The sequence below is a fragment of the Cucumis sativus genome, chromosome 5 (genome assembly GCF_000004075.3).
Source record: "Cucumis sativus cultivar 9930 chromosome 5, Cucumber_9930_V3, whole genome shotgun sequence".
NCBI lineage: Eukaryota > Viridiplantae > Streptophyta > Magnoliopsida > Cucurbitales > Cucurbitaceae > Cucumis > Cucumis sativus.
The window spans coordinates 1,865,436-1,877,806 of NC_026659.2; the positions used below are offsets into that span (position 1 = coordinate 1,865,436).

At 28.4% G+C, this 12,371-nt stretch overlaps 1 protein-coding gene across 3 annotated transcripts; it reads right to left on the reverse strand.

Annotated features, from left to right (window-relative positions):
* Positions 1-4,126: 4,126 nt before the first annotated feature.
* Positions 4,127-8,047, reverse strand: LOC101222002 (O-glucosyltransferase rumi homolog). Of its 3 annotated transcripts, XM_031885111.1 has the most exons (7): positions 7,563-8,047; positions 6,908-7,476; positions 5,830-6,022; positions 5,578-5,642; positions 5,370-5,399; positions 5,189-5,291; positions 4,127-4,601 (listed from the first exon to the last, which is right to left on the reverse strand). In XM_031885111.1, the coding sequence occupies exons 1-7, from the start codon at positions 7,716-7,718 to the stop codon at positions 4,251-4,253; spliced, it is 1,467 nt and encodes a 488-aa protein (XP_031740971.1). In that variant the 5' UTR covers positions 7,719-8,047; the 3' UTR covers positions 4,127-4,250. The 3 variants fall into 3 exon arrangements, with proteins under 3 accessions (XP_031740971.1, XP_031740972.1, XP_004143920.1); XM_031885112.1 differs by lacking the exon at positions 5,370-5,399 and having other exon boundaries at positions 7,563-8,046; XM_004143872.3 differs by having other exon boundaries at positions 5,189-5,399; positions 7,563-8,046.
* Between the last annotated feature and the right edge of the window lie 4,324 nt (positions 8,048-12,371).

The following is a 12,371-nucleotide window of genomic DNA, read 5'->3' on the forward strand; positions in this document are numbered from 1 at the left end:
ATGATTTAGATTGAATGAAAACTATTTTATCATGTGTGGGTTCTACTTTATATTTTCTTATTCTTGTTTTAATTCAACTTTTTCCTTTTGTTGGTTCTCATTGTTTCCAACAAAGAAAATTTAATTAAAAATACACACATACACAAGAAAATAAGAGAAACAAACAATTGAGGTGTTGACATTTTATTGAATATTCTTATATGTCCATCACTTATCCAACATTTACCACATAAAATTAAAGGTTAATTAATAGACATTTCAATGAAATTAAAGAATATCAATCAACCAAACATAATGAAAATATCACTAATGTAGACCTAAAACTAATAATAAAAACTATTAACTTAAATATTGCAATGTTTTTAAATATTTTCTAAAATTATTGCAATGCCTACAGAAATTTCCAAAATTAAATTGGTTCTTTCGTACATTAAAAAAGTAATTTGAAAAAAAAAATTACAATTCCATTTTGATTCCTATGAAAAAGAAAAGCAATTTATTCCTTCCATGCATTTGATTCTTTTTTCTTAAAAAAATATGGAAAAGACAAAAAATAACAAAAATAACAAAATTGATGGATGAAAAGGAAAAATTGGACCATCAAACAAAAGTTTATATTTTTCACTTTTGATTTATTAGAACAGATTTAAAGTAATTTTCATAGGCAACAAAGAAATAAATGAGTTAGAGAAGTGTCTCCATCTTATACTAAAAAATTTATACTTTACTATTAACAAATCTCTCCCTTTCATAGTCTATCAAGTTAGACCTAAAAACAAAGACTTCTAAGTCTTTCCTTAGTCCAAATACAAATTAAACTAAAAAGGAAAAACAGAGAAAAGAAGATTTAGGTCTTCCTCTTCCCTTCCACGTAAATTCACAAAATTATTGTAATAAGTTTCGAAAGAATAAATTTTTATATATCAAATAACACATCATACCAATACTAATACATCGAATTTCATCATAATTACTTTAAAGTTGAGCATATTTGGATGAGAGTAGTATTCAGATGGTCAATGATATATCATGTTAACACTAATGCACTGAATTTCATAAGAACTTTGCAGTTAAGTGTGATTGTACACGATAGTAGTACTAATTAAATTGGGTAACTACTTGAAAATTTCTTGTGTTGTATCCATTTTTAAAATATTCAAGATATCATAAAAAGTTTAACTTAATTGACATATATATACTAAGAACTAAAAAGTTTCAGGTAACCCTCAACTTATACTAAAAATGGATTGGAAAGCGTTTTTTTCTTTCAACTTTAAAGTCAAAGGCTCAATCTCTCATCTATATACGGGATACATACAAAACTAAACGGAAAGATAAATATAGAGAGAGAGAGAGGAGAGGAGGCTCCATATTTATTATTCACATTATTTGGAAGCAATACACACACACGAGGGTTCCTTTAATTTCTTTTATTTCTGTTTTTCATTTCTTTTAATAACTGTTTCATAAATTACCATATAATATATTATTCTATACACATATGTTTATCAACATCTATATATATATATAGTACTAGCCAACCACTTACTAGTAAAATGAAATTGTAATGTAACGCAATCTAAAGTTCCTGTATGCATTTCTAATCTTTTTTAATTTTAAATAATTATCCAAATAATTATGAATTGGGTTTGATTATTTTGTGAACTTTTAATTTATTTTCGTAAATAGAAGGTGTGTTGTGGGCCAAAATATTGATATATATTTATAAGAGTCAATAAACATCATTCAAAAAAAAAAAAGGAAAAATAAATAATGTTCTAAAGAAAAAGAGAAAAGAGAAAAAGGAATAAAGAAGTACAATTAATTAATTAATTATCAAACAAAACTTAACCAAAGTGTGTGCATATGATGACACATACAATTATGTTGTTTCCCCACTATAAATGACATATGCTTTAATTCAAAACTAAGTACCAAATAAGTTGAAATTTATAGGTTGGATTGGGAAATATTCTCAAAATATAGAACCATAGTAATAATTAGTTTAAGTGAGATTAAGTTATTTATTATTTAATTAATTTTACAGCTTGTTGTGAATTTTAGTTTTAAATTAATACTTTTATTTAAGTAAGTAAGTAAAAGAGGGGAAAAAAAGTCAATAGTTTTGGTAGATAGAGAAGACTAAGTTGGAACTATGTGACTAATCTTAACCAATACATTGTTTAATTTTAATTAGTTTGGTAAGATGGAAACTTTGGTTAATTTATTGATTTAATTTTAATATTAAGAAAAATTAGAATAGGAAGCTTCTTCTTGTTTTCTTTCCTTCATCTTCAGTCATTTTTTTAATCATAGAAAGGAAGATTTGTATGAACATGTGACAAAACACAATAATAATTTTTTTTTGTACTTATTCCAATATTTTTAAAATTAAAATAAAAACTAAAGTTGATTTATTCATAATTTAATTATGGAAGATAATTTGTAGGATTTTTTCTTTACACAAAAATATAAGAGTGAGAGCTTCGAATAAAAATGAATACATAAATCATTCCAATTATACAATAATTTCACCATCTCAAAATTTTAATTTAAGAGACCAAACTTTTACTAAGTTTATATGAAAAGAGAATATATATATATATATCTCTTTTTAATCACCGCTTAGAGAAATTTTGAGGTCCACTTTTTTCCTTCTTGTTGTCAAAAAGTTTTGTGTAATAAATTGGTGCATTAAATATTTTTGGTGTAGCTTCATCCTCCAAATTTTGTCCTTTCTAGTTCTAAACTCTTTTTTTTTTTTTCATTCTCTTGTTTAATAAATAAAAGAAAAAAAAATCATTGCTATTTCCATTATAGACACTTCATTAAATCTTATTCTTCATTAAATTTAGAGTTTAGGAGGGAATATAATCAATTTAACTTCTTAAGGATATGTTTGTGGCAACCACATAGCATAGTACATAATGGGGAGGTCCATATCATTTTAATGGGAGTATGATTTTTTGAATTGATTTTTTTTTTTACAAAAAGAAATTATTCATTGATAAATACAACTTTTGATCATAAAGTAATTAATCCATATACTTTTATTTTATGTATGAGGATGTTGATTTACATAATTGATGATTAACTTAGAAATTGGTATAAGCATTAGTTAATATCAATTAATTTAGTATTAGTTTAATAGATGGATTATATATTAAATCATAGTAATTGTAGTATTAAATATCTCTTTGCTATTATGTAACTTTGTTTTTCCTTCTAAAAAATGTTACATCAAGAGCAACCTTTCATTTTTTTTTTTTTTTTTTGTATTGGACACATAAATTTAGGTTCCATGGGCTAAGGTCCATTCATAATTTATAGTTTTCAACCAGAGGGATGGCCCATTGGACTTCCCTTCTCTTATCTCATTGAAGTCCAACAAAAAGAAAAGTTTTTTAGAAATAATTTTAAAACATGTCTCATTTAATAACTATTTGGTTTTTAGCTTATAAAAATTAAGTCTATAAATACTTTTTTTTACTTTTAAATTTCTTGTTTTGTTATCTAGCTTGTACTAGTTATTGAAAAATCAATCTAAATTCTCAAAACTAAAAAAATATATATATTATACTTGATTTTAGAATTTAACTACAAATCTACCTTTTACTTGAAAAGACACATAAACTAGTAAGTTTTAAAAGTGAAATAAAATGAACTTCGTTTTCAAAAACCAAAAGTAAATTTAAAGTCCCGTTTTTGTTTTTTGTTTTTTTGTTTATTAAAAGCAAAAACTATGTTTGATATCTGACTTAAAAACAATTATTTTTTTAGTTTTCTTCCCTAATTTAAAAGGGCATCTTTTAAAAAAAAACAAAAAGTGAATTAGTAAGCAAACACTTACATTCTTCAGAAATAAAAAAATCAAAAACCAATAAACAAAAAATGAATGAGTTACCAAACGAGTCTTAGAAATTGATAAACCAACTTAAGCTAGGTGGATATGGAACGTTGAAACATATTCTCTTAACTTTCAATTATTTTATGAATTTTACATTAAAAACCGAGTAGAATTAATCATAAGAAATTAAGTCAAATTTAGATGAATAATAATTCAAACATCATGATTTTTTTTTTTAAAAAAAAAACATATACATTTCTTTAACAGAAAGTATACAAATAAAATAAACAACTACTAAGTTTAAAATTCCATGAAATAATCAAATTGATGCCAAAGTAACTTTGGCTGTTTCTATTTCAAAAAAAAAAAAAGAGTGGAAAAAAGAAAAGCATATATTTAAGGTTTAATTTTGAATCCAAAAATGATTTTCCCACTTCTCCACTTGGCTTATTAGATTAGCATTTCTTCTATAAAGCCTTTGGAGAGAAGGGGTATCAAATGGTGGTGGCATGGAGCAAGGGATTGTGAGAGAGGGAGTTTTCACCATGGATTCCTTCATGAACTTCTTCTCTGGCCCGTCCCTCGGACAAGCCATTGTCTCGGAGCAGACTTCCATTGCGCCCGTCGGGATTTCAGGTTGAAACCGAAGGAGCTTCGCGTAGTGGTTGAGGAGATGAAACATGTAGTCATACACATTTTCCATCCTTAACTCTTGTTGGATGAAGTTACTTGCTGTTTTTCCTATATCTTGTGCCTATAAAAACACTATATTAAACAAAATATAGAGAGTTTTTTTTTCTTGTATGAAGAATGACGATTAGATTTCTAAATTTATCATTCTAAATTTTAATAAGGGAATCAATTTAGACTTTTGTTATTTTCTTTTAAAATTTGTCAATTTTATTTTGAATAAATCTCTAATACAGTAGGGTATGAATCAATAAATTAACAATTTTATTAACTCTCTCTTGTCAAATTTAATTAATCTCTCTTGTCAGGTCATTCTTTTTTTTTTCTTTTTCGATCAAAATTAAAAAAAAAAAAATGTAGAATGGTCAAGCCAAAATTTTCACTCCTATTACTTTTTGAATCAGCATTTTTCCTAATTTTTTAAAGACCTACCTCATCTTTCTAAATAACCCAAATAATTACTAGTATATTGATTTGCTTGTGACGATTTAGAACTTTATTATAAGTCATTTCTCATGACATCTTCAAAATAAATTCTAAACATATATGCTACTTAGAATTTGAAGTTTTGAAATAGAGGTTTCAAGATTCATTTAAAATAGATTCTAGGGTTAGGATTGTTATACATATATGTATATATATGTTATTTACCTTTTGTTTGTGGGAATTGCCCCAATGGACAGCAAACTTGATGGATTTGCACTTATGGTCATCACTAAGAGGCCAATAATGGTGAAGTGGCTCCAAAGATCTACTGAAGAAATCATAGAAATTGGGCTTTACAAGCAATGTCATTGAATCACATGCCAATATATACTTTTCACTCACTGACCATCCATATCCTTCTATGTAGATTTTGTACCTATATGTTTCCACCAAAAAAATCAAATAATTACATTTGTTAACGCAGATTTCTACGTCCCTTAACTTATTCAAACAAATTATACATAGAGGATGCTGAGAGAAACAATCTTTACCTTTAACTTTACTTTTACAATTACTATGTAAAGCTCAAGTTTATGGGTAGTAAAATACATTACCTATAAGTGCACTGGTTTGCCAACTTTGATTGCTTATAACCTTGTTGAGACTCTTGAATCCAATCCTGAAAAATAATTTATTATAGGATAACTATTTCATTTTTTTTTAGGGTTACTAAATCAAATCAAAATTGACTTACTACAGTAACAAACAAATTTAACTTAATAACAATGTTAGTTAAAAATAATCAAAATGTTTTATGGTTAAAAATACAAAAACAACCATGATAATAGGAACAAAAGTTTAGGAACCTGAATATAGAGACGAGCATTCCAATCATTTTGAAGGGAGAGGTTGCATTTGAGAAGATCTTGTCTTGTGTCAGCCACATAAGGATTCCCTTTCCAATATGCAAAAGCTTCCCTTTTCATCCATTTCCTCTTCTCATTCCCTTTTTTCAATTCCTTCAACAAATTCTCCCATGGCCTTATGTTTATCTCTGCCCTAATATTTTATTTAATTACCCAACATTTCCAAATTTAATTAATTAAACAATAACAACATTTTTTTATTGAAACAACTTTTAAAGATATATATATATTAATCGACAAAACATGAATTTATTTTTTAGATTATATCAATTTAAACCCCAAGCTAATAACTATATCAAATTAGATTTAGTATTTTCACAAACGCATTCAAGCGGGAGTTTAAATCCTTACATTTATAAAAATTCAATGTCTAATTTGATATAACAATTAGTTTAGGATGATAATTATATATATATATATTGAAAAAATACAAACATGTAAAAAAATAATAATAAGACAACATGTTTCATGCCATGTCATGCAATCTATTTTTTTTTTTTTTTTTTGGAAATAAACAAATTTATTTTCCCGAAGTAAAGGAAGGCAGAAAAATAATATAGTTTTTGTCTTTATAAAATAAATTATAAAGAAATGAATGGAACACGGCGATCTACCCGGACAGGTTTGAATTAAAAAGGAAAAACAAACCATTAGGTATAGATAACGCCAGCTGTCGAACGTGGCAAAATCTAGGTGGTCTCCTCTTGCCATCTGGCAATAAAACCTCACGTCAACAAACCGGTCCTACCGCCAACTAAGTGTGTTTCCTTCTTCTCCAATATTATTTTAACACGTGTGCCCCACTAAATTGAAATTATAAGGTCTTTAAAAATTCCAAGAATTAAAATATTATTTTCGCCACAGTACTTTTTCAAATCTCCAATTATATTCCTTATCATTTTTTTAACCTAATATTTACTAGCGTTGATTTTTATTATATTTTTAACTTTAAAAACTAAATGATATTTGAATGAAATTTAAATTATTAAAAAAAAAATGAGAAGAAAAGAGAAGTTACCATCCCCAGAAGGACCAATCCGGGAACACAATATCCAAGGTCTCCTCATCTCCGCAATACCGGAACACCGGCGGTGCCTCCACCGTATCCACTCCCGCATTCCGGTAGTCGGCTGATTTAACGACCGGCCGGTCGTCACAGTCAAACATCAGCTCCAAATCAGGGATTTGCCCTGGGTATCTTCTCAAAAGCTGCAAAATCCCCCAAATTGTAAACAAATCTCTCGTTTGAATCGACTTCTTGTAGTGCTCCACGTAGACAATCCCGCGGACCACCGCCAGCCGGAAATGCGCCGTTGCCTTCCCTTTCTCCACCATCTCTCTCGTGATTCCCCCCGCCGCCCACGGCTTCAGATCCTCGTGGATCCATCGGAAGTACTCCGGGCAAACGGACCGACCCGATGGGCCGATTGATTCGGGTTCGTAAAGGGTCGGGTAGTCTTTACGGCAAGTGAAATGCTGGGTTTGGTTTGTGGTGGAAGATGAAGAACAGTTAAGTGGGTAATATTTGATTGATTTTTTGGGGATTTTTTCTGTTTGGTTGCCGAGAAAGTTAGTGTGAAACAGAGTCTGCAGAACAGAGCAAGCAGATTAAAAATGTGTACAAACAAAGAAGCTTAGAAAAGCGTTTAGTTGGAGTTTGGTGTGAAGCTTACGAATTGGAGGCGAGTGGAGGAAATGAGGACGGCAGCGAGGAAGAAGATGGCGGCGGCCGGAACTGCGACGGCGGCGGAGCGTTTTCGAAGAGATAATTCCCAAATGGGTCTCCGGGAAGGTGGAAAAATTGAAGTTGAAATTGGAAATCTCTGCATTTGGATGCTGTGGGATCTTACGAATCTGAAAGAAAAATTCGGAAGTGATTATTTTTTGCTTTGTGTAGGTAATTGCCGTTGACTATTCTGTTCTTGAATGTTTTATTATATATATTTTTTTTAATTAAAAATACATCAACAAATTTTTCATTTTTAATTTTTTGTTCTTTGAACATTGAATTGGTTAAGAGAGTTAGTCTTTAGGAGTTGTTCATGGGAGATAATTGATGCAATTGATCGTAAAGCTAGAGGATTATTGGTAAATCACTTAGAAAAATTTTCTCTAACTTGATTTCAAGTGTTTCTCAAAATAAGCTTTTTTAACATTTTTCTTTAATTGGTAAAGAAAAACTACTTTTTATTCTTGCAACTCTTGTTTTTTCATTTTTCTTTATCATTCTCATTCCTAATTTTCTCCATTTCGCTTTTACTCTCTATCTAAATAGAAAAAGGAAAAAAAAGTGAGAGTGAAATGAAACAAAAAGAGAAAAAATGGAATCAATTAAAATTCTATTAATCAACCAAATTAAGGCATTATGGGCCAAACCCACTTTTCATGGCCGGATCATATGCCTCATTCAATACTACCTTTTTTTTTTTCTTTTCTTTTCCTTTCAATTCATTCTAAGAATTCCAACTTTTTATTTATGATTTCATTAGTTGAATAACATTAGGTTAACACCAAATTTAATATTATCATTAACATTGATGATGGTTTAAGTGACTATCTTTTTATTTGTCACATTTGTTAAATTGTTGAGATGAAGGATTCAATCATCTAAATTCTAACTTTTAAATATTAATTCGTTTTTGTTTCCTTAGTTTGAAAATGTTTAATATTTTACCCGTGTATTTTAAATTTTGTTCATTTTGGTCCATATATTTGAACCACAATCATTTTAGTCTTTTATTTTTCTTGTTGCTTCATCTTCATTTTCAAGAGACCAAAATTTAAAAGTTTAATGACTAAAATGAACCAAAGTTTAAAATATGAAAATTAAAATGAACTAAAACAAAAAATACACAAACTTTTCTTTTATCTTAAAAAAGTGAGTACGTAAAAACGTACTCTCTAAAGGAGGAAAGAAAGTATGAATCCATCAAACTAAAAAAAGATATTGTTAGCAGTTATGGACTTGATTTCAAAATACAAGATCTATGAAATGGAAGGTAAGGAATTGAAAATATAGGAATACTGAGTTAAAGAATCGATCTAAACTTCCATTTTAGGTTTTCTAGAGATTCTAACTTTCTCAATTAAACTTCTTTCTTCTTTTCTACTTTTCTAATTGAACTAACAATCGCAAACATAACTCATTACCATAAATATCTCTAAACTGTTACTTTGAAATCATTTATTGTATAAATCTGCTGGCTTAAAGATCTTGTACGTGTTTGAGTTGCTCATTCCTTGTTAGAGCTCCTCTTATCTAGGATCTTCCGTCGGTGTGACATTGAGTTGAATATACTTCGTTATCAAAGTGAGTACTCAAGTGTTCAAAGATTGATTGAGCACACAGAGAACATTGCTAACTCATTGACAAAAAACATTAATTATCAACTCCTCGAAGTGGCAGAATAAAACTATTTATAAAATCTAGATTGACGTCCATTCAGGACACGTACAATATCAACAACTTCCAAAGACAATGCCTTATACAATCCATCTACGGTTTAGATAAATAAATCTATTTTCTTAAATGGTAAAAGAAAAACATAATGAAAACCTTTAACTTCCCCCCCAGAATATCCAATATATAACTTTCGATTGGCAGAAAGTGGGTTTGGCAATTAAGTTAATGAGCCATTGCTTTAATTTAGAAAAGGATAAACCAAACTATGATATAATCATTTTATTGATATTTTAAACATTGGAAACTGACACATCAAAAAGAAGTATTGCTGAATCAGCGCATACCAATGGCTAAGAATCCCAACAAAAAGGGTAAGTGGGAGATGATGTCACCAACCCCACTTCTAAATCATATATACTTTCAACTTTATATTTAAATTACACACTCACTACTACCTTAATATTATTTGAATCTCATTCATTTCACATACCATTTTCTCTTTATTGGGTATTCTTTTATTCCCCTTCACTACTTTTCTTTTCCTTCTCCATCTTAACCAAACAAAACAAACATACCCCATATGTTACATTCTATATTCTATTCAACCATATAAAACAAATTTATATATTTTTCATCATCATTTTCCTTTGGATATACTCTTTACACCTATTTATGTGTCCATTCTCACTAAACCTATACATCCTATTTCTTTTGTTGCACGTCCTTTTCTATTCTTTTTCTCATACACGTGTTTCGATCTCTTTTAACTATCATCCTTCGTTTAAAGTTATAATCTAAAAGTATCGTTATTATTAAATGTTTTAGACACTCCATAGCCAATGAGAATGGATTGAAAGGAGGCATTAATAAGTTGCATAGAATAGTTATGGATAGTTGTGAAGCCCGTAGGGTGCTTGGGAAAAGGTATAGGTGAGCGCATGAGTCTAAAAGGGAAATGTCAATGCCTTGAGGTTTGGATCGACCAATCTAGTAGGTATCAATTGCTAATTGAAAAAAAAAAAAACTTAGCTAAACCTTTATTGGTACCATGCAACCTCAAGTGTCAGAGGAAGGGCCTCTAAATAGCCTCACTTGACTGCCCCAAATAAGATACAACTTTGATTTTCTTACATGCTTAGCTGAACTAAATACTCTATAAATATCAGAGTGTAGTAGTCTCGACAATAACACTTGTGCAATGATCTCTCATGTAGGCCAACTAGGAATAATTGGAGATTGACTATGAAATGAAGAAGTCAACCAAAGGTCAAGCTCATGAGGTTATACAATAAATATCAGAGTTGGTTTGTTTGTTTTTTATACGACACAAGTGAAGACATGCAGATTTGAACATCCGACTTTAAGAGAATTCATGCATGCCAATTACCATTGAGTTTAGTCACTTAATTACTAAATGTTACTTTGTTTAACATTGAATATGGAATCTCATAAGAAAAAGTGATTTTTAGCTATCTTTCGCACCAATGTGTGTATATATATATATATAAATATATATTCAAAAAGTATCTTTGATTCGTTCATTCATTCATAAGAATTTGGTCATAATCTTTGATTCATTCCATCCAAGTAATTATTGAACCACATAAAGTATAAATTACTATTTAAATAGATATTAATAATTATAGATAGGTACATTAGAAATGTCATGATCAAATAATAGTTATAATAGTGATAAGTACTTGCTATACACATTTGCACTCACCATCCCTTCGCTCCAAATACAAATTCCAACCTACTATCAACACTAAATTCTTACAATTTCCCTCTACAAACATTTTCTTTTTCAATTATCCTTTTTACTAATTTCCAATTCTAAAAATGTGTGTTTTTTCTAATATAAAACTTAATAATAATAAAAAAAAGCTTCTAAACTATATATGAAAATACTTTTAAAATATAATAAAACGTGTGAATTATTATTGCTAAATAAATTAAACAATTAGTCAATATTTTGAATACTTCTTATTCAAATATTTATTTGTGATTAGAAAAAAAAAACTCTCAACCACGTTCTAATTAAAATAAAAATTGAAGTTTTATGAATGACAAAAAAAATTATATCAGAATATTAAAATTTTAATTCCTAACATTTTCATCGAATATTCTACATTTTTATGAATCACATAAAAAAAGAAATCAATATTCTCATTATATCATAAAAAAATCTATTAGATATTATAAATAAATAACAAACACGTTAACTTAAAATTGCCTATTCATTAATTTTAATTTTTTAAAATTATCTATCGACATCAACACAACTTATTAATATTATCATTGACCATCAAAATTCACATTTTAAACCTTAATTATATTTGAGCAAAATATCGACTCGAAGATCCCAATCACACTTCTTTACTAATAATCATGTTTTGACTTGAAGAATATTTCACAACCAAAGAAACTAATGATCATAATAATACAATTTATACACACACATGCATTATTATTATACATTTAAATAAGTTATGATTCTATTCCATAATTAACTACAAAAATACATATTTAAACAAACATAATATTCTTGAAAAAGCCTTTTCCACGTGTGTTCTCTTTCCACCAAAAAAAAGAGAGAAAATAATAGTTTTGAAGGATTTGGGGAGCATGTGAGATCCACATTAATATTTGAATATTAGAGAGGAATATTTATGATACAAATGGAAGTATTTTAAGGGGAAAAAAAGCTAAAAATATCATGAGAAGTTAATGAAAGAGAGATGAAATAGTGAAATTGGTTGAAAGGGAATGGAAGACATAATGATAAATGAGAAAGGTGACAGATTGTATAAAGGTAAGACAAAACATGTTGAGCATATTAGACCACATAAGTTGGGAAATAAATGGACATAACATGACCCATTAGAAATTATTGTAGGGTCAATTTTGTCCATGGAAAATAACTAAACATTATTTTTCTTCATAATGAAATGTTCTTATATATTGGAACACTTGTATTTATTATATCGTGGGAATGTCTCTTCATCCTAATTTCCTTTTTCTCCTTCTTCCATTTATATTTTATAATTAAATATCTAGATATTGTTTATGATTAATTCAT